Source organism: Musa acuminata, chromosome BXJ2-5 (genome assembly GCF_036884655.1).
Source record: "Musa acuminata AAA Group cultivar baxijiao chromosome BXJ2-5, Cavendish_Baxijiao_AAA, whole genome shotgun sequence".
Lineage (NCBI taxonomy): Eukaryota > Viridiplantae > Streptophyta > Magnoliopsida > Zingiberales > Musaceae > Musa > Musa acuminata.
Window position 1 is genome coordinate 10703429 of NC_088342.1, and position 27696 is coordinate 10731124.

Here is a 27696-nt window from a genome sequence, read left to right on the forward strand (position 1 = left end):
CCAGCATCGCAAACTTCAAAAGCAGAAGGCTTGATCCTTAATATTTCTAACACCCACGGTTAACCAGCATTTGTACCCTCATTCATGTATGCATAATTACCAGGGCCTTTTCCATGCTTCTGTCTTCCTTCCTCTCTCCAAGCACGGGCTATGTAGATGAGAATAATTCCTCCCTGCAAGGACTGGGACAGATAAAGTCACAGGAGAAGTAGGTGGAAAGTAAAATCATTGCTGATGAGTGATGTGTTCCTTCCACAAAGTTACTTTTAAAGCTCTGCTTCAGAAGCCTGGGCCATTTTCCAGTGGGTGCATGCAATGCGAAAGAAGAGCAAAATTTCATGGACACACTGTTCCTCCCAGAAAAGGATTGGTAGGCATTCCAGGCTCCAATATGACCTCCTTTTAGAGGTGGATGTAAAGAATAAGGACTGTTTATTTCGCAGCCTTTTAATTCCTTTATCCCTCACCTTTATGGTTTGTTCTCTGTGCAGTCAAAACAGCCAATAAGTTTTGTACAATAATGACTTTGGATGGCCACCTCTCCGACAGGTTATGATAACAAATCACGGTGTTGGGAGGAACAGGGTGACCTGCCCTTCCTACTCTCCCGCACATCTGGACAAATCTCTTGCAGAGACAATCTCTCTCTCTCTCTCTCTCTCTCTCTCTCTCTCTCTCTCTCTCTCTCTCTCTTGCTTCAGTCATTTCCACGCTTCAATCCAACAATTGTATATAAGCAGACCACTCCTTTTCCATCCAATGTGCACAACAAGAGGTACAGAAACAGTAGGAAGATGGCTTTGTCTTCTTCTCATCACATCCTGTTGCTGAGCTTTTTGCTGTCATGTTATGTTCCACTCGGCCTTGCTCGCAGACATTGGCCTGTGGGAGGATCCACCAGGTTCTACGACTTCAAGGTCTCCGTTCTTATCTTTGTCTGCATGCGCACATATGTCTCTGTTCTTAGTTTGCAGGCTTTTCATTGAGTATATGTTGCGTAAGTTTTTAGAGGACAGAGAGATAGAGAGATTTAGTCATTTGTAGAATCTCCTTTATTGCATGGAGTATTAGAACGAAGGGTCGTTTCTTTGTGAAGTTGAGATTGATATCAAAGCTTGTCATGGAAATCTGCTTGTTTGATGGCTTGACTGTGTGTGAATGTTATGCGCGCAGGTGCAAACGACGAGGGTCACGAAGCTGTGCAAGACCAAGGACATCGTCACCGTCAATGGTATGTTCCCCGGCCCGATCATTTACGCCCAGGAAGATGATCGGATCATCGTCAAGGTCACGAACGAGAGCCCGCACAACGCCACCATCCACTGGTAATAATCTTGCCACCCGGCTCATTTTACTGCATGTCTACGCTGCTCATGCGGTACCAAACTCACAGCGCATGCCGAGAACTAATCATGGCGTCCTCTCCATCTGTGCATTGTAGGCATGGAGTGCGGCAGAGGTTGTCGTGCTGGGCGGACGGGCCGTCCTACATCACCCAATGCCCGATCCAGGCTGGGCAGAGCTTCACCTACGAGTTCACCCTGTTCCAGCAGAAGGGGACGCTGTTCTGGCACGCGCATATCTCATGGCTCCGCGCCACCGTCAACGGCGCCATCGTCATCTACCCCAAGACCAGCGTCCCCTACCCCTTTCCCTACCCTTACGAGGAGCACGTCCTCATCTTTGGTAATGTCGTTTCCCTTCCCATGAGCTTCGAGCAGAGTTGGTTCGAGGTTTTGCTGACGCTGCAAAGCTCGTCTCAGGGGAATACTGGCACAAGGATATGCTGCAGCTGGAGAAAGAGGTGGTCGCCAGCGGCGGCGGCCCTCCACCTGCGGAGGCGTACCTCATCAACAGCCACCCTGGGCCGCGTTACAACTGCTCGGCTACTGGTAGCCTACCCTGCTCTCGCTGCTACCATTGCTTCTTGTTGATGATTGTCACACGACTGGTTTCTTGTCTCCAGATGTGTACAAGATCGACGTCGTCCCCGGCAAGACGTACCTGCTGCGGCTGATAAGCGCGTCCCTGAACATGGAGCACTTCTTCGCCATCGCCGGCCACAAGCTGACCATCGTGGAGGCCGACGCCGAGTACACCAAGCCCTTCACCGTCGACCGCCTCATGATCACTCCGGGGCAGACCATCAACGTCCTCGTCAAGGCCGACCAGCCCATCGACCGGTACGACATGGCGATGGGGCCGTACATGTCCGCCCAGAACGTCACCTTCCAAAACATCTCCGCCATTGCCCACTTCCAGTACACCGGAGCCACGCTCGACGACCTCAGCCTCCCCGCCCAGCTCCCCGTCTACAACGACAACCTCGTCGTCAACACCAACCTGCACATGCTCCGGAGCCTCAACGCCACCAACCTCCCCTCCGTGATCGACGCCAACCTCTTCTTCACCGTCGGCTTGAACGTGGAGGAATGCCACTCCTCCAACCCCAACAAGAGCTGCCAGGGACCCAGCGGCGGCGTCTTCGCGGCGTCGATGAACAACGTCAGTTTCGTCAAGCCTAACATCTCGCTCCTCCAGGCCTACTACAACAACATCAATGGTCTGTACACGGACGACTTCCCCGGCGTGCCGCTCAAGACCTACGACTTCGTCAATGGCGCGCCCAACAATATCCCCAACGACACCCAGTCCCTGATCGGGACCAAAGTGAAGGTCCTCGAGTACGGGAGCAGGGTGCAGCTCATCTTGCAGAACACCGGCACCGTGACGACCGAGAACCACCCTATCCATCTCCATGGCTACAACTTCTATGTTGTGGGCTACGGAACAGGGAACTACAACCCCATGGGTGCGAAGCTCAACCTGGTTGATCCGCCATACATGAACACCATCGGAGTGCCGGTCGGAGGATGGGCCGCCATCCGGTTCGTTGCCGACAATCCAGGTACTACTGACCTCTCTCAGTATCATCGTCCTAACACCCACTAAATTCTCGTAGACACAGCCTCTTAGAACACGCGTCATGCACGCTGCATGCAGGTGTGTGGTTCATGCACTGCCATTTTGATGTGCACCTGACCTGGGGCCTGTCGATGGCGTTCATCGTGAAGAACGGCGAGGGGCCCCTGGAGACTCTTCCCCATCCTCCGGCCGACTTGCCTAGGTGTTGATCTGCCACTTGGAATCATCATCACCAACTGCTGTGCTGTGCATCTGCTCATGTGTTCTGATGTGTCATACCTCGAAAGCACTTTGATTTCATTCTTTCGAGCAGCTTCCGTCCATGTGAAGTTTTCCCCAAATCTAAAAGGATGTCCAATAAACACATCAATGGATGCATAGGTGCGTGCGCCCGCATTATACTTGTAATCAAAACACATTTGGTTGCATCAGAAAGGTGTGGAAAGAGGTCACCTTATGGTTGTTCTCGAAATCTATATTGCTCTGTTCTCGCATCAATTTTGTGCTGACATTAATGTCCATCACAAAGGCATTTGACAGGTTTATCCATCATACTATGAATTATCTGGATCGTGCAACCTAAACTTTTTATTTAGCGAGATATAATCTTCAACGAAAAGCAAAATTCTGTGTAATTAAGCACTAAGTCAAACACAAAGATCCTATACTTCATGTGCTTTAAGAGATTCTCACTTTTCCTAAACCATGTTAGACTCATTCTATGATAAATAAACAAAGATGACTTGGGTGCGAGGTCACAGCAAGTGGAGCCATCTGAATCGTGATTTAGACAGAATTAGACTATGGTTGTGTTTCAGTCCACTGTAGCAATGGATCATTTTGGAGGCAGTAGCAGGTTTTGGAAAGAAAAAGACCAAAACATCAATGACATGAGGTCACCAGTTTTAACTTTTCCAAGCATCAATAAATCAAGATGAATACAAAGTTTACCAGAAAGAACCCTTCAACCACATGCAAAACCTACCATGAGTAGTTACAAGAGGAGCAAATTCTAGAAGATGAACACCCCAATTCAGACCTCAGGACAAGGTTCAACCCACCATGACCAACCGTAGCAATTCAATCAGATAGGAAATACTTGAAAGAATCTATATAATTGAATGAGCATTCTCTATCCGAAAGTACAAGTTAACCCTCACCCAGCTCATCTGCCGGTTGCCGCCTTAGACAATGGGGATGCTTTACACCAATATTGCCAAATGTTTTTATGACATATCAGGAAACCCAAAGGTGTCCAAAGCTGATACAAGAAAAATACCAAACCCAAAAATCTCACCTACACTGCACAAATGTACAAAGAATTCAAGCCTTATCCGCCTAGCTTGATCTTTTGATGGCGTCAATATCTCTGTGTCCTGCCAGCTTATGTATAATTCTGATCCATGTAGAATTGGCAGAAGCACTGGAGATGTGTTCCTTTGTATGTTCTACTTACATAATAGATCGGTGTGAAAGAGGTACTGCCAAAAGCATATGTAGTGGTACTATGGCAAAAAGAAATCGATATGACCATGTGCAGGCCAAACTAATCATAGATGTTGTGGTAATCCATAATTCTGGTAAGATCTGATCCATCCATCTGATCCAGCAGCAACTATAACCTGACCCCAGGCATGTGAGGTGGTCTGGCGAAAAGTCTTCAGGGACTTGTAGTGGGACTTGTAGAAGGTAGATGCAACAAAGTTTGAGGGAAGTTTCTCCTCTGGCCAAGTTGCAGAGCTCTTCCGCAGAGACTCCAAGAACTCATGGCTCAGAGAGAAACAACTGGAAGGCGATAAATTCAAGGTGTATTTACCAATCAAATCTTTTATATGACAATTAAAGTCATATCCTAGGAGCCCAGCATTCTCCCTGAAGACATCCTTTTGCAAATGGGGGACCTCAGAGGTGTTTGTTCCTGATTTTCTGCACTGCAGACCACACCAGGGTATCACAATAGATGCATTGCTCGAAATGAACCGCTCACTAGACCAGGTGCTCTTCACGTGGTGAGATGTGGGTGCCACATCGCTAGCATGATGGCTCCACATGTAAACATTGGAGTCTTCACTGGCAGAAAAGATATGCTGTCCATCTGCAGTGAAGGATGCAGAGACCTGACTTCCAGAGTTCTGGATACCTGTGAATAGCAATTATACGAGACACATAAGGACTATTGGCCTGCGAATGAATGTCCTGGAATAAATGGATCATACTAATAGGGCAAGATTTCATACACTTGAATTTCGAAACCACATCAATGCCATCAAAAATTCGGATTTGTGAGTCAGCAGAAGATACCATCAGTTTGTGAGGATTGCTTGGGCAAAACTGGAGATGGAACCAAAAGTTGTAAGAAGATAGAAATGGTAATAGACAAACAGCATACATGAAGTTGGCAAATACAGATATGAAATATCAACCATATAGGGGTCACTTCTGCAGAAATTTACCTGAAATCCTGTTATCCTTTTTGAGGACTTCTTTTTGCCCTGCAAGGAGACCTGAGCATCTAGCTGCAGATGATTATCTGATCCATGCAGAAAAACAGCAATAAGTAACATATACAATCCTATGAGGTAACGAGATAAACTGTAGCAAGATTTCTCATTATTACAAATAATGACGAAAACTCCAAACTCAAATCCATTCAATGGAGCAACAGAGTCAGAAAGAGTGCGATGTATTGGTCTGCAGGATTTGTTGGAGCTAAGTACATATCCAGAAAGTGTATCAAGCATCCGTGAAGGGAATAAAAACATACATATGAAAGTGACCAACATGGTAAAGAAGACTTAGTTCTCAGTCTAGGAGAATAAGAATGTAGTCTTTTTATGAGGATCACGGTATTCCACTATGTATAAAGATGTCAACAAGAAAAAAAAAACACTATCATGTTAGAAGATTCACATTTACCTGATGCATCATAAAAGCGGCAATTGCCTGCCAAGGTGCCAATAACTGCTCCCTGCACAAAAGGAAAACATTTTTTTTATAGAAAGTCTCACAATGACAAAACTCTTTAAGAACAACTACAAAGAACAGTATCAACACACCTTTCCATCAGGACGGTAGCAAACTGCAGTGACTATTTCTCTAGTATCAACCCAACCCACAACACGACATACTGAAATTTCCCATATACGAACTTTACCATCAACGGAGCCACTGATGAAGTAGGCCTCATTTATAGGATTAAACTGCACACATGTCACTGCATAATTCATCGGATGATGCAAAAGAACTTGTGAGACCAACGAACTGACCGGAGCTAAAATTATGTGAATGACAGATAATGGCAACATAACAACATCAAAGGGAATTACCTACCGTAATCATTGTGAGGGAATATTTTGACACAGTCTTCGGAACCAACTTGCCACATGCGAACAGTTTTGTCCATAGATGATGATAGTAAGCACTGACAAAAGCATAAATCTCACAATCAGAAAAAGATTCGTGCAATACTAAAAGTCTATATCAATAAATTATCTTTCAGTATAGAAGCAAAGTGTAAAAATGTTAACTGACCTTATTATTTGACCATGAAATATCCAAAACATCCCCATCATGCCCATGGAACTCATGAAGTGGTTCCTCAGACAACTGAAAAGCTTCAGGAGGAATGACAACACACACTGGATCTGAAGTTATTCTTGTGCTTCTGGACTTCAATTTTTTCTCTTCGTCAACGTAGAGAGGAGTTAACTCAGAAGTGTCATTCACTGTGAAGTATATGCATGAAGGATCATCTCCAAGAATGTCTTTTTCATCTGTTCTTTCACATTCCGTTACATACCACACACGCACAACTCCATCTTCACCTCCGGTAGCTAAATACTGACCATCGGGGCTAAACTTCATGGTTAAGATGGCACCATTATGGGCTTTGAAATCTTGCCGCTTGTAGACTGCAGATAATTCCTTTGATCGCTTCTTGTAAGGATGGACTTTGACCCTTTGAGTCTTAGTACTTCCACCCCTGCAAAAGTTAGAAAAATTGGAACTACACTTGTCCCCTTGCCTATCCAACATGCAAGCAGCAGCACCCAATCTTCTGAGCCATCCAATCTTTGTCCTTTCTACTGACTTCTTAGATATGATTGATGCATCATCTTCTTTCCTCATAAGCTGCTGGGTCAAGGATGATGGACCAAAATTTCTCTCAAGTTCATGAAGTGTTGAACTCCTATTATAACCAACTTCATGAAGGCTTCTTAAGCTACCATCTTCGCCTAAATTATTCACACTGCATGATGCACCCATCTCCTCATTGGACAAGCTGGACATAGAACAATTGCCCCCTGAACAAGGGCTTCTTAGCACAGCACCATAGTCTGACATGACCCTACCAATATCCGGCTCAATATCACCATCCACCTTTAGCTCTTCATCAGGACTATCTGATTCTTCAGGGGAGCTGTTCATCATATCCACACCAAAAATTTTCATGAACTTGTCCCGCCGTTCCCTCACGCTGACAGGATCCTTGATCCAGACCTGGGGAACAACCCGTGGCCAACTGATGAATTGGTCTTCAGGGAACAAACCATTATCCGCCAGGCTTCCGGGACACGAATCGGAGACAGACGAGACGTAGTCTCTCGAGTCGAAGAACACTTCATCCTCTTCTTCTTGTAAGGTGAAATCTTGAGCCATGATTTATCACTTTAGAACCATGCGACAAGGAAGTACATCTCAGTATAACATCCCGCTGCCCTTATAAATAGCAAGCAAGGGGAGGATAAACAAAAGGATCAAATCTCTGCAAAATCTCCATCTCGGAATGCTAAGATTCAACACCTCCGACCCAAGCAGTGGAGGCAACGAATCTAGACTCTCTGTTGCTTCCCATTACAACTAAGTAAGACACGGTTCGTATTAAAAAGGAGAGTAGGACATGCCGACTTCGACAAATCTATGAACGGGGCCTTGATCTCCGACACCAATTAAGGATAATTAGAAAGCCCGAACCACGAAACGGAGAAATGCTCATCAAAATCCGATTTTGACGAAGTAGAACTGGAAATCACATCAAAAGAAACGATCTTGACCAAGAAAAGAAGATAAAACCGATCCAGAAAGGAAGCATAACTAGAAGAGAGTAGGAGAGAAGAGGATGCTCACCTGGCCTCCCATTAAAAAGCTGGGGAACCGCCGTCAGATCCAAGCAACCTTTCTCCCTCCGGGCCGGCCACCAAACCTTTCCAATTTCCTCACGTTCTCTGTCGATTGGAAGAACCTCGGCACTAAAAAATTCAACTTCTACCCCATTAAAAAAAATCGAATTTGGACTAAATAAATCGGATAAGGGGGTGTGGAGCCTCGATCTCCGAGATCGGGTGGCCCGAGGACCGCGATTTGGAGGGTTTTGGGCGAGCTCTGGCCCCGTCCTCCTCCTCGCCCTCCCGAATCTGGTGCTGCCTTCGCTCTCAGTTCTCCGTGTCACACTTCCGCTTGAATTGAATTCGTTCTTTTCCTCTGCTAGTAATCGATCGGGCTTCCCGTACGGCCACCAAATGAATGGATTGAGGTCGCCCACTGTTTGATCCCTGACCTCCTCGTGGCCACCACGCCCTTCCTCTTTTACCCAGTCCCGAGTGGGAAGCAGCCGAAGTAACCCTCCCATGTGGTAGAATTAATACCCTTTTGCGGCCCCTGGCATTGCTTTTTCCTTCCAAAAACACTTCCTTTCGTTTTTAAAGAAAAAAAAAACATTTTAAGCGATCCTTATAAAAGAAATTGTTTTCAGTTTTTGATTTTAACAGAAAAATATTTTTGATGGTGACAACATTGAGCGTCAATTCCATCCTTCACCCGCATCGCTCATAACCCATCACCTATGGATCAATTTTTGTCGTCTATTATCGTCCCAATACCACCTACAATTATTGTCATCGCCAACCTCCGACATCTAATTATGATCACCAATTGTTGATTTTGTTTTTTCCTATCAGCCAATGGGAGAGAAACGCTTCGAAGAATATCCTCCAACATAACGAAAAGTAGAGAAAATAAAATATATGAAATCAAATGTTGACGTGCGAGTGGGTCCCCCTCCCTAAGGTCCAATTATTTGATGACGATATGACACGCGGCGACTCATCGTCCCACGCGCCCCGAAACATCGCGGTAGGCCGCAACGGGACAAAACGGTACATACAAGCCAAATCACAAGGGAGAAGGACTCGGGGCCCTCGAACACCGCGGGCCCCGGCCGTCGGTGGGTGGGGCCGCGGCATCCGTCTTCACATATTAGCGATGTGGGTAGAGGTTGTTAAGTAGAGGGTAGTCATTGATCGGTACATTAACAGTAGATGTATTCAACGCGTACATTATTATCTTCTTTTTTTTAATATTGTAAATAATTTAAATCAACCTATATTTTATGCAATCATTCTTAATTAAGATTTTATTTATAATCGTTAATAATTTATAGTTTCCAATAGAAAAACTTTTAGATCTATCTCTACCTCTCCAAATCTTCTTGAGTTTGTAGTGTCATAGCAAATGACATTTTGTTCGTCCATAGCAGATATCGATTCTGTAAAACCCTCCAAAAAAGAAACTTGGGAGCTGTGAAGTATTCTGCAATATTGGCGTGGCCACTGTTCCTTTGGAATGGAACCTTTAAAGAGGGAGGACGAGAGTTCCATTAGGAGATGATGTACAGCTGCAGGGCTTACAAAGAAGAGTTGGGGTCATATATATATATGTACATTGTAGATAAACTAGTTCACCACCACCAGCTACAACCACACCTTCCATGTGCTGTCATCTTCTAGGGTTTCACCACTGTAAACTATTGATTATAGACTAATTCTGACAGACTTAATTAACCTAACAAGCGCGTCGATCGATACGATACAAGTTATTCCAATCATTCTCTAATCTCTCCCTTATCTACAGATCTAATCAAGTCTTGTTATTTACATGACATGCTTTCTCGCAGCAGGAATCCATGTGATGGAGACACTGAACCTTCCTTCCTTGCTCCCACCCTATGTAAAGCCAAAGTTTGCTCTCAGTGAAAACAGTGATGGCATGCATGTGTTTATGCTTCACCTGTGGAAGTTCATTGAATTATGTATCTTATCCTTCAAGACAACCCAATAGGATATTGAAGCTGCTCCTTGTCATGAGAGTTTGACATGGGAAACCAGTAAGTTTGAAGGGTGAGATCAGCTGTCCACCTCCAGCACACCAGCTTTGCAAAGAGGCGTATCTTCCACCCCCTTAATGCCCGGGATTCCAACTTGAGGTACGCACAACTCCTAGATTTTGATATTGTATGCACCTTCATTTCATTTGATAGAGACTTAACTAGTTGTGTTATATTTGGATTTCTACCTAGGGTTATCTTAATTTTTTATAATTAAATCTAGATTAAAATTAACTAAGGATATTCTGATAATTTATTGTGGATATGGTATCTCCTAATTAGGTTAGGACTATATCTAGATTAGATGGAGATTTAATAGAAATTTTAATTGGATTAGGATTAAAAATCAAGTAAAGAAATCTTAAATAGATTAGCACTAGGGTTCTTATGATACTCATCCTATATATATAGCATGACCCTCTTTCTTCTTTCAAGTCTTCAAAAGAGCAAGGTCAGTGACAAACAAGTGTTGACAACCGGAGAGAGAGGAGGAACAGGTGGTGAACATATAGAGATCCTTCTCTTTTAGTTGTTAATATCTTATATATGTTTAGTTGATATCCTTTATCATATCATGATCTGTTTAGCTTGATATAAATTTATAAAAAAAAAATTCTGTGATTCAAATCAACTCAGATCTCTCCAGTCTTTTAAATATACTTTTATTTACTGAGGAGAAAGACAAAGTGGTACCAATATGCCCGGTAATCTTGCTATAGTGATCGCTCCGATCTGTACACGACTGCAGCAAACTGTGTGACTAGAGTAAGACTGCCACAAGCCTGCTACAACTTACATCTAACACCCGTAGGCACTCAATTTGCTGCGTAGTTCAGTTTGAAAGGGCAGCCTCGAGTGTATCGGCTGACGAGGGTTGGTGCTTGACTTTTGGGCAGTACGTGCATCACGAACCATGTTAAATTCTAAGTTTGCATGCTAGAGTTTGGCGCTGCCTGCACATGTTTTCCTGGAAAGCAGCATATAGAGCATGACATAATTGGTTGTACGAAAACGAAAGAAATAAATATTGCTTGAACTTACAGAGGGTTTTGGTCATTCATGAATCTCTCAGATTAATCAACAGCGATGCTGCTGGTAAGGTCTGAATCTATCTGTACTTTGTAGGTTTGATACAACAGTTGCTAACTCGTTGGTAGATAGCAAGATAAGCCACTAAGGATTAACAGAATGAAACAAAAAAATATTAAGAATGAAACGAAAAAGATATTACTGTATTTGATATGGTACTTCCTGTTTATACATGGAAGAAGGATTTTTCTCAACAGAACTATGATATTTTTTTATTTTATGTAGTTGAAAAAATCTTAGCTGCTATTATGAGAAATCTTAGCTACTATCATGCTCCCGTAAGATAGTGCTCATGTCAAGATAGTTTATGAGCGAGAGGCTTCGTGAGTAAGTTTGCTAGTTGATCAGCCATATGTATATGAGAAACACATAGTTGATGTCTGACAACTTATTCTCGCACGAAGTGAAAATCGATGACTATGTATTTCATACGTGAGTGGAATACTGAATTGGCGCATAGGTAAGTGGCTCCGACATTATCACAATATATGGTAGGAGTAGAGGTGGAGTTAATGTCAAGTTCCTTGAGTAGATTCCTAACCCAATTGAGTTCTATAATAGCGATTACAATGACATGGTATTCAACTTCAATTGTAAATCGTGTAACTGTTTTTTGCTTCTTAGAACTCTAACTGATTGGATTAGCTCCAAGAAAGATAATATACCCCGACATGAATGTTCTATTATCAAAGTTTCCTACCCAATTAGCATTAACAAAGACACAAAGATGAAGGAGGGAATATTTACGAAAAAAGAGGCCATGATTGAGGGTCCCATGAAGATATCATAAGATTTGTTTAACCATAGACCAATGCATAATAGATGACCGATGCATGAATTGTGATAATTTATTAACTGCAAATGAGATATCTAGGCTGATGAGAGATAAGTACTATAAAGAGCCAAGTACTTGGTGGTATTGAGTTAGGTCACGTAGAAGGACTTCCATCATATAGTTTGAGTGACTCACTAGTAGATAGAAGAGTTGTAACCGCTTTTGTATCATGTATATTCATCTTTAATAATAAATATTGAATATACTTTCTTTATGATAGGAAGAGTCCTAAAGATGTGTATGTTGCTTACACTACCAAAAAATAGCTCAAGATTCCTAGATCTTTGAGGGAGAATCGATTTGCCAAATTCTTAAGGAATGCCTTGATTTCTATAGGATTGTTGCTCATGACAATAATATCATCCACATATATCAGAAGATATATTGTATTGCTACTTTGGTGACTGAGAAATAGCGAGGTATCAGACTTGGAGTTGATAAAGCCAATTGATGTAAAAAACGAGCCAAGTTCGATGTACCAAGCTCTTGGAGTTTGACGGAGTCCATAAATAGCTTTTTGTAGTTTACAAACATGTCTTGCATATTGAGAGTGAATGAACCCAAGATGTTGCTACGTGAAGACATCTTCAATTGGGGTCCCTTGTAAAAAAGTATTGTTAACATCAAGTTGTCATAAATGCCAACCTTTTGAGATGACCAAACTCAGAATAAGTCGGATTATTATGGGTTTAACAATAGGATTAAATGTCTTTATGAAGTCAACACCAGGACACTGATGAAACCCTTTGGCCACTATACATACTTTATATCTAGCAACAGATCCATCTAAGTTCTACTTAATTCAAAAGATCCACTTACACCCGATGATATTTTTGTGGGATGAGAGGGTACAAGGGTTCATGTAGAATTATGGAGGAGGGCATCATATTCTTCATACATAGCATTACACCAATATGGAGATTTTTGAGCTTGAGTAATTATGGTAGGTTAATTGGTCTTTGACGAGGATTTTGTGATAGCATGTAGGTTAGGGACTTATCGTGATTTAAAGATGCTATTTTTGGAGCGTATTATCATTAAATGTCTAGGGGCTATAGGTTATGTTGTAGGCATGAGCGATGGAGAGGCATTGACATGGGTTGGGGTAAGCTAAGGTACTTCAGTTTCACTAGTCCCAAAAGAGGATAAAGATAGTGGTTGTATTTCTGAGGGCATTACTTCAACAATAGGAGAACCTTGTAAAGAAGGGAGAGGAGCAATAGAGGGGGTGAGGAGCTGCTGAACCGAGAGAAGTAGAGAGTGTAGATCCTGAGGAGAAGGACTAGATGGGGTTGTAGGAGACTTGTTTGACGGGATCAGCAGTGTACTTCGGTGATGTATATTTGTTGGAGTAGGTCGCACAGTAGGAGACTTAGGGTTTTGAAACGAAAAGGTAGACTCCACAAAAATAAGGGCGACATTACATATATAGTGGAAGAACAAAAATAAAAATCCCAGAATTCCACAAAATAGTTTCATCGTCGTGTGAAGATTGGTGCGCAAAAATCATAAAATCAAAAATCACACGTATATGAGAGATATGTTTTACCTAAGAATATCGCATATCCCTGAAATCCTACATATCTATGAGAGAGGATGAAGGAGGTCAACTGTCATCCTCTCTAGCGGTGATCCACATGGTAGGAGCTGTGAAGATGCTTCTCGAATCACTACCCAAATCTCTATATGCCCCAAATAGGGACTGTTGGCTAAGGAGGAGTAGGGGAGAGGAGAATAGGTGGTGGTAGCAAAAAAGGCATAGCCTATGACCCTTTAGTTCTCTCCTATTTATAGAGGCGCCTTATTAATTTAACCCTAATAGATCTTACCATATTGGGTACATGATATCCATTCAACTACCCAAGTCTCTTAGATTAGTGGATCTCTACCCAATAATCTTTCATTAGCTCTTATTGGATCTCATCTATAGGATCCAATAATTCAGGGGCTTATTGGATATCCAATAAGATAGGGGCTCCAACGAATATCTCATATATGAACCTCTACTCATCACAACACGTATCATATATGTGTAACCCTCTAGGCCTAATATCGAGCTGGCTATGAGTCATACTTGTCAAAACTCATTCTAGCTCAGTGAATTATTATCTTCATAATAATTCACTCGACTCATCGACTGTAGGCGTACTAGGCCACTACGCCGTAGTCCCCAAACGATACAAGAGAATCCAATCCATTTGGACTTGTATATCCTAAATTATTATGATAATAATTCACAATAATTGAGGATAGGCTCCTGGCCAGCTTGATATTAGGCCTAGAGGGTCACACACATATGGTCGGCATTGTGATGAGTAGATGTACATATTTGAGATATCCGTTATAGCCCCTATCTTATTGGATATCCAATAAGCCTTTGAATTATTGGATCCTATTGATGAGATCCAATAAGAACCAATAAGAGATTATTGGATAAAGATCCACTAATCTAAGAGGTTTGGATAGTTGGATAGAGATCCAATACCCAATAGGGTAAGATTCATTAGGTTTAAGTTGATAGGAGACCTCTATAAATAGGAGGAAACTAAAGGTTCATAGGCTAGAGCTTCTTTTGGTTGCTATGTCCTATTCTCCTCTCCCCTTCTTCTCTTCAAATAGTAGGCCTGGAGATTTGAGGAGCATCGTCATAGCCTTGCTATGTGGATCACTATTAGAGAGGAGGACACTTGACTTCCTTCATCTTCTCCTACAGATCTGTAGAGATTCAGGGATATACGATCTCCCTAGGTTAAATATAATATTTCATATATGCAGTTTTCGGTTTTATAGATTTTACGTACAAATCTTCGCATGACGATAAATACATCATTGGAAAATTTAGGGTTTTTGTTTTTTCTGTTCTTCCGTTACATATGTGATGTTATCCCTAGATTTCCCTACACATCCATCTCATCATCATCAGTTCCGTCGACATCTCGGTGTATCTTTATGTGTCGTAATTATCCATCTTAGCCTCGTGGGTCTCGTTGTCACCTCCACGCTCCCGTCGCACCTCCTCGTGTAATTACAACATAATCATAAGCATACATGTCCAACAAGAAATGGAAAACTTTAGAGGCTCACAAGCCCCAATAATAATAATAATCATATCACATGTCCACACACATCACACGGTCAATGATCATCCGTCTACATCACATATGACATGTACACATCATCATGTAGGACTACTATATAAAAATAATTAATTAAACTATTTAATTAATTATATGTAGTATTTTGGGAACCCTACCATAGGGTGCCCCACATGGCAGGTAATCCCTTATGCGGCTAGGAAACCCTAGCCACTAGGGACTCCCCTACGATCAGGAATCCTATGTCATAGGGCTGCCTTGTGTAGCTAGGAAACCCTAGCCACCAAGGAGTCCTCTTCCCTGGCTATATAGCACAACCATGGGCAGCCAGTAAACTTGGTCACCTACTTGCCGTATGTAGCCATGAATCCTAGTTACTAGGGTCTCCCAAGCAGTTAGGAAACCCTAGCCGCTAGGGGTACCTCTTATAGCCAGGAATGCCTAGTTGCAAGGGCTCTGCCTTGCTCAGGCTAAGAGCAGCATGGCTGCTCTCGGTCTAGGTGGCCAGGCCGAGAGCCCCCTTAAGAGCTCTCGCCCAAGGCTACAAGTAGCCTTTGGCCAACCTATATGTTAACTATTTTGATATCAAAAGACCTCCCTTAAATACCTCTCAATAGTAAGAAAAAGAGTGCAATCTAGATTTTAAAAATATGGCAAAAATCGCAGCAATCGCACAAAAATAATTCTACGCGATTCAACACAACACACGTAGTTTAAAAGCCAATTTTTTGCATGAACAACTTGGCTTTGATACCACTATTGGAAAATTTGGGATAGCATCACATGCGTAGTGGAAGAATAGAAAATAAAATCCTAGAATTTCGTACAGAAAAAGAAGGTTTCATCATCGTATGAAGATTGGTCCGCAAAAATCGAAAAATTACATATACGTGATAGATGTGTTACATAGGGAGATCATATTATCCCTAAAAACCTATAAATCTATAGGAGAGGATGAAGGAGGTCAACTATCCTCCTCTCTAGCAGTGATCCACATGGTAGGAGCTATGAAGATGCTCCTCAAATCACTACATAATCTTCCTTTCCACACGCACCACCCGATCAAGAAGGGGCCAACACTTCTTGCTATCAACATGCCCCAAACTAGGGATATTAGCTGAGAAGGAGAGGGAGAAAGGAGTATAGGAGGTGGTAGCCAAAAAGGGTCTAGCCTATGGCCCTTTGGTTCCATCCTATTTATAGAGGTCCCCTATGTACTTACCCTAATGAATCCTGCCTTATTGAGTACTGGATCTCTATCCAACTACCCAAGCCTCTTAGATTAGTATATCTTTGCCCAATAATCTCTCATCGTCTCTTATTGGATCTCATCCATAAGATCCTATAATTCATGGGCTTACTGGATATCCAATAAGATAGGAACTCCGACGGATATCTCATATCCAAACCTCTACTCATCGCAACACCTACCATATGTGTGTGACTCTCTAGGCCTAATATCGATCTAGCCGTGAGTCATACCTATTAGAACTCCTAGCTGAGTGAATTATTGTCTTTATAATAATTCACTCTACTCATCGACTACGGTCGTACTAGACCATTACGCCATAGTCCCCAAACGATACAGGAGAATCCAATCCTTTATACAAATCTAATCTTAGTTACTATGTATTTATAGTCCCTCATCTATTTAATATCCCAAAAATCATATACTGAGTATGGTGCTATCAGACTCATATGGTTTCTACTCGAGTCTCGCTTTAATCGGATTCTATCGGAGAACTCTTTCTCTCTTAATCCAAATAATCTTGGTTAATGATTTGTCTAAGTAAGAACACATAGGATATTTCTCTCATAACACCAAGAGCGGATGATCCTCTATCGACTCTCAATAGCCCTCCTAAGATTAGTTGTCACTCTTAATGACTGGATATGTTAGATCTAGAACTTTCAGACCTATAAGTCTGGTATCAAAGAATGAAGTACTTATACAGGACATTCTTAGTGTTTTAAATCTAAGGACCAGATACATTATTAGAATGACAGAATCGTTGTTTGACAATGAGGTATAATCAACCATCTAGCATTCTGCGAGCGGATCGATCAGTGAACTCATTTTCCAATGAGCACCTATATCGTATCCCTAGTGTCTCCACATGAGCAGCTATGAGACCAACCGCCTTTATCATATGGACGGGTATACAATACACCAGTCTATAAGGTTATCTCGATGTCCCTCTCAAGTCACTTATGACCGAAATTATTTAGGGTTTGTGTTTAAATGCGAATTAGTCTCATTATCGTAATCTTATCACAATCCGATTCTCATTGCACAGATCCATAGACATCACAATATGTGCAATAGATAATATAAAGTGAGAAAAGTGTCAAATAAATAATAAGCAAAAAGAATGTATATTATGTCACACATATTATCGCTCACGTGATTGGTTTGCACGACACCTATGACTAACATTATAGGTAGAAGGTATGACATATGCAACTTATGAACTTATGTTATTAATCAAACTCCCCTTAGTCGAATCAATATGAAGTTTCCATATGAGCTAATGTTTGATGAGAAATCAAATGTTAAAATATTTCAGAAATATTTGATTCTCTATACTATATTCATATACCAAACTCAAAGAGAAACAAGCTTGATACTACCAAGAAATATATCTTTATTGACTATAAGAAAAGGAAAAAAGGTTAAAAATGTATAGATCCACAAATATATAGGTATATGATATCTTGAGATGTTGTGTTTGATGAAGTTTCTTTCTTATTATCCTCTACAAGTAGTTTCTTTTGAAAATATCAATTATAATAATAAAAATGATATATGTTCAAAACTTATAGTTAAGTCTCCTTTATGATCTAATGTTTCTATGGATTTTGGCTCATCATCTTCCTTATCTATATCTACTTCTATTATTTCTTTGTTACCAATGGTAGAGCAAAGTGATACGAGAAGTAATAATGTTAATGAAAAAAAAATTCTAATATTGAGGAAATCAAAAGGAATAATTGTCAAACCAACACGTTATAGAGATGGAGACAATATAATCAGATCTCATTGTTTTTCTTTCTGAACCAATTGATGATTTTGATCCTATTTATTTTGATAAAGCCAAAGGTGTTAAGAAGTGGGAGGATGCCATGAATGAAGAAATGGTGGCTCTAAGTAAAATTGAAAGATGAGATCTTATACCCAAGCTTGCAAATATAGATCCAATTACTTGCAAATGGGTCTACAAGGTGAAATATAAGTAAGATAAAAGTATAGATCATTATAAGGCAAAACTTGTTATAAGTGAGTTTTCTAAAAAATATGGAGAAGTTTTTTAGAAAACATGTAATCCCATGGCCAAGATGACATCTAGGATAGTGATTGCTTTAGTAGCTAATTTTAGATGAAAGCTTTGACAATTTGATGTGAATAATGCATTCTTATATGATAAAATTGATAAGGACATTTATAATGAACAACCATTAGGGTATACTTTTATTTGCAAACCAAATTATGTTTACAAGTTCAAGAAGATCCTCTATGGGTTGAAGTAACCTCTATGAAAAAATTACTCAATACTTATATTTTTGTAGTTATTTTTCTTCTTATTCATATGTTAGCTTATTTATTAAAATGCAAAGAAGTTTACACATTATTATTCTTCTATATAAGAATGATATGATCATCACTAGTAATGATGAAATAGAGATCTTAAAGCTTTAAAGTAATTTTTTTCTCTAATTTGAAATGAAAATATTGGGAGAGCTTAATATTTTTCTTGGTCCGAATGCGATGAATATAAAGAAGATATATTTATCTCTCAAACAAGTTATTCAAAGAAAATTATTGAAAGATTTAAAATTAATAAAGGTAAGAAGGTTTCTACTCAACTTTATGTAAATATAAAACTAAGTTGAAAAAACCCTCGAACTTTTTGTGCTTTTATTGATAGTTTTATTTACTTAACAATTACAAGATCAGATATTATATTTTAAGTTGGTCTTGTAAATCATTTTATGTAATCTTCAAGAAAGTCAAATCTTAATGCAGTAAAGAGAATTTTAAAATATATAAATTATACCTTTGTGATAGAACCCTTATAGATTATAAGCTTGGGGTTGATCTCTTTAGGGGATCGACCTCCTTGGAACTCTATAGGGGTTCATTCCTCCAAATTGCTGCTCAAAGGTTGCAGAAAAGATTCATATATTACTTATTAAAAGAAGATAAATACATGACTCTTTATAGGGCTTCTAAACCTTAACTCCTAATAGGACTCCTACTCAAGACTCATATTCCTTTATAATTCCTAATGCTTCTCTAAGAACAACTCCTAATATGACTCCTACTCAAGACTCATATTCCTTTACAACTCCTAATGCTTATCTAAGAAATAACCTCCTAACCCTAGCCGACCTTTTCACCTCTTTAATAGGGGTCGGCTAGGTAGGTAAACATTAATGCCCCTCTCAATTAGGACTCTCCTAGCTAGAGTCCAAACAGACCCACCCTCTTCAAATCAGCCTTGTCCTCAAGGTTGATGATTCATGAATTCTGAGAATTTGATATTCAAGTCGTCATAGTTTTCCCAAGTAACACCTTCTATTGGTAAGTTTGCCCACTGTATTAGCACTTTAGTAGTGGGTCATCGTCGTCGAGTCACGATCCGTCGATCAATAATGACACTTAGTTGGGTCTGGAGTTCTCCTTGGGTAGTCATATTTGGTGGATGGCTTTGGGCTGTCTCCAAGCACCTGTTCACTACATTCATATGGCCGTCGGTTTGTGGGTGATACGTCGTACTCCTTTTCAATTTAGTGTCCTACATCCGGAATAACTCTTTGGAAGGTGGCAGCCCTTCGATAAAGTCCATGGAGATGTTAGTCCACACCGAGTCTGATATGGGTAGTGGTTGTAGTTTCCCTGGACTTGCCATTGTTTCACCATTGTGCTATTGATATACATCACATTATGCCACATATTCAACAATAATTTTTTTCATCCCTCTCCAATAAAATTTTTTTTTTACTCTTTTGTAGGTTCTTAGGAATTCAGAGTGTCTTGCTGAAGGTGTGGAGTGCATTTCATGCAGGATGATTTTGATACAAGGGGAGTCAGGTATAAGTACAATGCAACCTTTGTAGCGTAGATCCCTCGAATCCCGAGTGTAGTGGGCTATTGCACTTGGATCCTCTAATTTTTTTATGATGTTGCTAATCTCTGGATCCTTCTTCCATTCTTCCCTAATGTCCTCGAGGAAGCTGGTGGTAGGAAGGGAGATGACTGAAAACTTAGCTTGCTCAAGTAGTCGTGAGAGTGCATTTGCAACAACGTTTTCTTTCCCCTTTTTATAAATAATTTTATAATCAAATCCAAATAGTTTGGTTACCCATTTTTGCTACTTAGGGGATGATATTTTTTGCTCTAAAAAGTACTTAAGACTTCTATAGTCGTTTTAATTTAAAATCGTCGACCGATCAAGTAGGGTCTCCACCTCGTTACTACGTGCACAATGGCGAGCATCTCCTTATCATATATTGACATATTTTGATGGGAGGGAGATAATGCATTGCTGGTGTATGTGAGTGGTCGACCATCTTGCATAAGAACGACTCTAATTCTAACTCCAAATGCGTCGACCTTAATGATGAAGGGTCGGTTGAAATCTGGTAGCGCTAGCACTAGCGTCGTCGTCATGGCTGTCTTAAGTTTGTCGAAGGCAGCGGAAGCTTTGTCTGACCATTGGAAGACATCTTTTTTCAATAGAGAAGTAAGAGATGCATTGATCTTCGCATAGTCCTTAACAAATTTTCGGTAGTAGCACGTTAGTCCAAGGAACCCGTGCAGTAATTTCACATTTGTAGGTTTCGGCCAGCCTTGCATTACTTCAATTTTTGTTGGGTCCACCACTACTCCTAATATTATGTGCCCAAGGTACTCTACTTTTTACTAGAGAAAACTATATTTTAGCTACTTAACAAAAAGAGTATTCTCCCAAAGGATCGTCAAAACAATCCATAAATACTGAAATAGTCTTAAGAGAAGGGCTGTAAATGAGAATATCATCGAAAAATACCAGCACAAATTTATGAAGAAAGCTCCAAAAAATAACGTTCATGAGACTTTGGAAGGTTGAAGAAGCATTAGTGACTCCAAAAGGAATTACCAAGAATTCATAATAGCTATTATGTGTGTGGAATGCAGTTTTTGGAATATCATCTTCACATACCTGAATTTGGTGATAATCGGATCGGAGGTCCAACTTTGTGAAGACTCGAGCTCCTTTTAACTCATCAAGAAGTTCATCCACCATTAGTATTAGGTACTTGTCCTTGACAGTGATGCCATTTAAAGCTCGGTAGTCGATGCACATCCGTCAAGTTCCGTCCTTCTTGCATACAAGTAGCACCGGTGAGGAGGCCTCCAACTTTCATCATTTGCGGGTTTGAGTAGCCGACTAGTGCATGTACCATAAAGTTGATCGGTTGTGGCTCTTCTTTCGTATCTTCTTCTTCATGTTTAAGGTTTTTTTCTAGATGTTTAATGACCTCTTCTTCTACTGGTTCAATCATAAGAAGTCTCCCTTTTTTATAGTGATTCTCGCGGCTCCACAGCTCGTCGCAATGCCAACATAACCCCTTTGCAGATTGCTCCCGAAGCTCTTCTCTTGTCAACCTTTTTAGTGTAGAGGCTTGGTTGATAATAGGGGGGGCTAAGAGTTTTGGTTTTGCTAGTCAGGGAGCGGCTCTAATCCTCCAGGCTTCATGGTTCAATCGTTCCTCTTAAAGTCATGCGAAAGAGATGGCTGTCATAAGCGTATATGGTTGTCGCGCTTTAACTTCTCCCCGGATCTTTAGTTTCAAGCCCTCAATGAAGGTCTCTAATAGCTATTTTTCATACCAATCATGAGTTTGATTAGATAACCTTTCAAATATAGTTTGGTACTCCTAAATGGTGGAGGTTTATTGGATCTTTGCTAGTTGTCTATCAATGTTCTCATAATCGGTTGGTCCGAAGCGGATCAACAGTCCTTCTTTGAATTATCATCATGAGAGGACTCCATGTATAGTCATAATTTCCCTTTCAAGATGTATAGTCATAATTTCCACCATAGATGCGTCTGCGGTTTTGTGGTACTGAAAATATCGTTCCGTGCGCGAGATCCAACCAATCAAGTCTCCTTCTTCCTATCTAGGGAAGTCCACCCTCATGCGTGGATAGTTGAGATCAATCATAGAGCCTCCCCTCTCTTGGAAGTCATCTCTTCGGGCTTAGTGTGATTGGTTAGAGCTCTCTCCTTGATGTGATTTCTTCGGGCTTAGTGGTCGGCTCAAACTAAGTTCGGTAAAGAGAGTCCGAATCTTATCCTCCATTCGCATCTCGAAGGCTTCAAATTTAGCACTGATTACCTCATCAGATACCATAGTATATGCCTCCAAATCTATAATGTTAAGATCTCTCTTTTGTTATTGGGTTAAAGGCATGTATTGGTTGAGAGAAGTGGTGGTCGAAAGGGTTAGTGGATTGGTGGATGTAGGCTACAGTTTAGGCTTATTTTGTAGCTATTTTAGATGCAGTTTGAGAGTGTAGTTTAGTGGAGTTTTGAGGCTATGATGGTAGTAGATGAAGGTTAGAGAAAAAAGTTTTAGATCTATGATAGATGGCAGCAAAAGTTTGATAGAAATCAATGGAAGTTGCTACATATATGTGTTATCTTGTATGAGCAGAATTATCGTCGAAGAAACAACGGTTTCTCGATGAAATTTCTAGCAAAAACCAAGAGATTTGAGGAGAAAATTTGACAGTAAAATCTTGATTTATATAACAACAAAGATGACTAATTTAATTAAGAAAATTTTGGCAGTATAACAACAAGGAAATTGATGCAAGTTGTGATAGCAGAATTCTCGTCGAAAATTTTTAACGGTTTACGATGAAAATTTACAGCAACACAAGAATGTTTTTAGAGATAAATTCCTCAATAGATCAATCTTAGATGAAAGTCAAGATGATCTATGAATTGTATAAGAAATTTCGTTCAAAAAGGGTTGCAAATAGATCGGTTAAGGCAACAATATGCAGTTGAAATTTTCTACAACAATCCTTCGTTCGCAAAGATGATAACTTTTGCGACGAAAAAAATTCGTATGAATATAGGAATAATTTTTTTTAGATTTTTAAATAAAGATAACTAAATTACAGCAGTAGTAAGGTACGAAACCAGAACCTATTATAATTCACAGGGAGATCAAAGGATGATCCGTAGTGGTGGAGATGATGGCGGAATTCGACAATGATCTTTTAAGCAATTATGGGAATTGCTTTGGGCGGCTGTGAAGGGCTGATGGATAGCTGTAAAGGGCAGCGAGATGCCAAGAACGCTGCTCTGATACAAGATGTTAGAACCCTTATAGATTCTAAGCTTGGGGTTGATCTCTTTAGGGGATCTGCCTCCTTGGAACTCTATAGGGGTTCCTTCCTCCAAATTATTACTCAAATATTGCATAAAAGATTCATCTATTGCTTGTTAAAAGAAAATAAATGCATGGCTATTTATAGGGCTTCTAAACCCTAACTCCTAATATGACTCCTACTCAAGACTCTTATTCCTTTACAACTCCTAATGATTCTCTAAGAACAACTCCTAATATGACTCTTACTCAAGACTCCTATTCCTTTACAACTCTTAATGCTTCTCTAAGAAATAATCTCCTAACCCTAGTCGGCCTCTTCACCTTTTTAATAGGGGTCGGCTAGGTAGGTTAACATGAATGTCTCTCTCAATTATGACTCTCTTAACTAGAGTCCTAACATTTTGATTTAGGATTATTTTATACGGATATATATCTTGGATTATATGGTTACGTAGATGCTGATCTAGGAGGTGGATAATCATAGATCTACTTTTGGTCATGTCTTTTTATATAGTTCTGCTTGTATCTTATGGTATAGCAAGTAATAACAATCAAACTCTCTTTTTACCACGGAATACAATGTTTCCTCACTTGCTGTTTGAGAATATATATGGTTAAAGCATTTAATCGAGGATGTTTGTCATCAAATTAATAAATAATCTATTTTACAGTGTGATAATCAAAGTATCTTTAAATTGAGTCATTAAAGTCATGGAGGTCAAAAGCACAGATAATGTCGCATATATCTTTACCAATTTCTTTTCAAAATATCATTTGAAGATCTTGGAAGCAATCTGGAATTTATTTCTAAAAGTATATTTTATCTAAAAATATATTTAAAGGAAGAGTGTTAAAAGTTAAAGTATATTTTAAAAAAAATCTTATATTATTATCTTATATTTTAAATAAGTTGATTAAATATAGTTAGAGGTATAAAAAATTTGATTTAAATTATATTTCACACCTATAAATAGATGTCATCTATGTAGATTCATCCAAATCTTATGTATTGAGGCCTATAGGGTTGAGGTCCAAGAATAGTTCAAGATCTCCGTAAATTTTTTTCTTCTAAAAAAGTTCAATATAATTTTTCTTTTTCATCTTGATTCTTTTTATTTGATTTAATCTTGAATTAATAGTATCTTGTTACATGTAATCTTGGACTAGTAATATTTTTTTTTCCTTTTTCTATTTGATTTTACTAGGAGGGGTTAGCACATAAGCCCATATGGTGGACAAAGGCTGTCAACCTACAAGAACATGTAGCATGATCTTGTAACTGTCGTAGACCATGTCCCATTATATAGCGATCATCTGGATTACAATAAGCCACTATAGCAATTGCAGCCCATACTTTTACAATTCCAAATGCGAGCTAACATGAGTACCTTAATGCATAAGCTCACCCACTTAACACTACCCGACTTGTAACCCAAGAGTGCACGAGTGACTAGCTGACTTCACATGATAATATGCAAGTTAGACGTTGTATAACCTAATATAACATGCACTTCACACTACATGTTGTAGCTAACATGACCTGCCGCCCCAAGTACTTATCCATCTGACGTTACTGTTCATATGTGGACAAGTAACTTATTGTTAGTGTCATGTTATTATAGGTGAATCATCCTAAATAGGTTTGTCACATGATGTGTAGGCTCGACTAAGATATAGTGTTCAGACTTATAATTCACACCTAACATGAGATTTATTTGCCTAAGGTACAGGTCTAGATTATAGGTACTGTCCCTAACAATTCATTGTCACGTATCTTTGCTTTTAGGATGTTGTTTAATGATAAGATGTGATATGTCGAAAAAATCGATCGACTACATGATATATTAATCATAATTTGATATATAACCTACATTGTATGGCTTACGATGTACAGGCCTTGGCTAGTTAGACTCATGATTCATATTGCACATATAATTGATCTATAAAAAAAAACAAGTAAAAAGAATTCTTAAACGGATTATATAATTATTCTAAAGTATATAATGCTTAGTGATGCTTGCACTATTGACATATATTGGTATTGATATATCTATATTATCTCATACATGAAAGTACATGTTTGATGCATGGTGAATAATCTGATCGATGTTCCTCCATCCCTGTTAATATATTTATTGAATCTTGTATATCATATGCATACTTGATACATGATTGATAGACAGATGAGTGAATTGCTTAGGTTGAATGTGAGATCTTCATGTGGTTGTGTCCCATATGACAGGAGCTTTGAGCCTATCATGTTGCCAGTGGCACTCACTAGATCCAATCCCCTATAGCATCTTCTTAGTATAATCTACTATCTTATGATTATGTGCTTGATTGATTGAGTTGATGATACGATCATCTAATGGTATGCTAATATGATGATATGTTACGACATATGATTTTGATATAATAAAAGGATCTAAATGATCTTTGTCAATTGCAGAACAGCCAATAAATTGAAGGATAATTTCCTTTAGGAATTAGCGAGTTGTCAAGATGTGACAACTAGATAGTTTGGAAACGTATCCCCATTATGATAGTTGAATGCATTACTTTATCTATTATTGGGAATACAATATAGGTTCTTTATCTATTATTAGGAGATAAACTCATCTCGTTGGGAGTAGTATCCATTACACATTATAACTCAAATATCAAATCATTCTAAGGTACATATGTATGACTGACTGTATTTATGAAAAATATTATATGAAAGTATATTGCATGCATCCTAATGACTTATGATGATCCCTAATTATTCTAATAATTTTGTACTCTTATTTGTTATTATCTGACTCATTTGTGCTCATTCAAAACTGTTTCCATAAGCTATAAAGTATATTATTTTAAGATAGTATGATTGTAATTTTAAGTTAGCAAAAACACCTGAAACTACTGTTGGAAGAGCCTATGAGACGAAGTGTTAGTTAGATACTTGATAAATATAATGATTATTTGTGAGATAATATTATATATATATATATATAATAAATTTTAAAAAGAGATTCACGTATAATATATTTTTTAACATGCGTGACAAGTTAAGTGCTACTACCTTTGAACACTGTTTTAGCTTCTTGAACGGTGGAGCTGTCACTCGTAGGTGTTCCCTTCCTAATGATGCAGCCACTGCCAACTCGGTATCTTGTTCGAGAAGAGAACTAGGTATAGTTGTTCCCAACATCTTTATTATCTGAGTTCTTCCTAGTAGTATATGCATTTATGAGATCTGGAAAGAGTTCTTTTGATGCTCATAATTAACAAGCTGGGTTTTGGCCGAGGGAGGCAAGACTCTTAAATTTGGCTTGCAAATCGAAATCATCCTGCCAACCACATGCATGCATGTCTCGTCACTCATTCCATTGCAGAACCGTCCAACTTCCAACACCGTCAGCATACATGATTTAGGGTTGTCATATGCCTTCTGTCCCATCGTATAGCCGTCCCTCGAACACCCCACGTTCTTAGATATTGTTGTCAATGTCATCTATCTTTCTAGAAGAGAGCGATAGAAAGAAAGATGAAGATGTTGTGAGACAAGGCCTCTGATGGGCATGACTACTCCCTAATTCGTAATTAAAGGAGAGACACGTAGAACAGTTCGCGTCGGGATGAGAAGGAAGCTTTGTCCCTGAGATCTTGCTGACATGGAGAACTATATATAATGCTTGTTCGGCAGTGGACATCCCACGCGAGAAAGACATGACATAGATAGGAGATTGAGGGGAGTATGCATCACGGGCACATTCAGAATTAAATATGGATATGAGCATAAAAATTATGTTATTATATAAAAAAATTTTAATATTAAAACTTAAAATCAAATAATTATATATCAAAGATTATATTTTGTTATCTTTAGATGTAATTTATTTTCTGATATATAAATATATCATCATTCGATCCAAAAGAAGTAGATATCAATATGCAAAAGAACAAAACTAGTATTCTTTTTTTTTTCTTTTTTTTTTTCTATTTTTAGGATCATTATAAATGATGGAACAAGGACCATGAGAGAAGATTCCTAATCTCTTATATATATATATATATATATATATATATATATATATATATATATATATATATATATATATATATATATATATATATATATATATATATATATATATATATATATATATATATATATATATATATATATATATGGAATATAATGAAATAGAGCCACTTTGAGG

The 27696-nt window shown here is 39.3% G+C and overlaps 2 protein-coding genes across 4 annotated transcripts; one reads left to right on the forward strand and one right to left on the reverse strand.

The window, feature by feature from the left end:
* The first annotated feature begins 794 nt into the window (after positions 1-794).
* LOC135611703 (laccase-6-like) lies at positions 795-3255 on the forward strand. The gene is made up of 6 exons (XM_065107351.1): positions 795-917; positions 1174-1325; positions 1442-1686; positions 1764-1892; positions 1967-2908; positions 3004-3255. The coding sequence occupies exons 1-6, from the start codon at positions 795-797 to the stop codon at positions 3132-3134; spliced, it is 1722 nt and encodes a 573-aa protein (XP_064963423.1). The 3' UTR covers positions 3135-3255.
* A 759-nt stretch (positions 3256-4014) lies between these two features.
* LOC135612483 (uncharacterized) lies at positions 4015-8567 on the reverse strand. Of its 3 annotated transcripts, none has more exons than XM_065108847.1 (8): positions 8053-8567; positions 6457-7593; positions 6256-6346; positions 5982-6139; positions 5842-5893; positions 5379-5455; positions 5163-5256; positions 4015-5065 (listed from the first exon to the last, which is right to left on the reverse strand). In XM_065108847.1, the coding sequence occupies exons 2-8, from the start codon at positions 7582-7584 to the stop codon at positions 4476-4478; spliced, it is 2190 nt and encodes a 729-aa protein (XP_064964919.1). In that variant the 5' UTR covers positions 7585-7593; positions 8053-8567; the 3' UTR covers positions 4015-4475. The 3 variants fall into 3 exon arrangements, with proteins under 3 accessions (XP_064964919.1, XP_064964917.1, XP_064964918.1); XM_065108845.1 differs by having other exon boundaries at positions 6457-7947; positions 8053-8566; XM_065108846.1 differs by having other exon boundaries at positions 6457-7973; positions 8053-8566.
* Positions 8568-27696: the final 19129 nt, after the last annotated feature.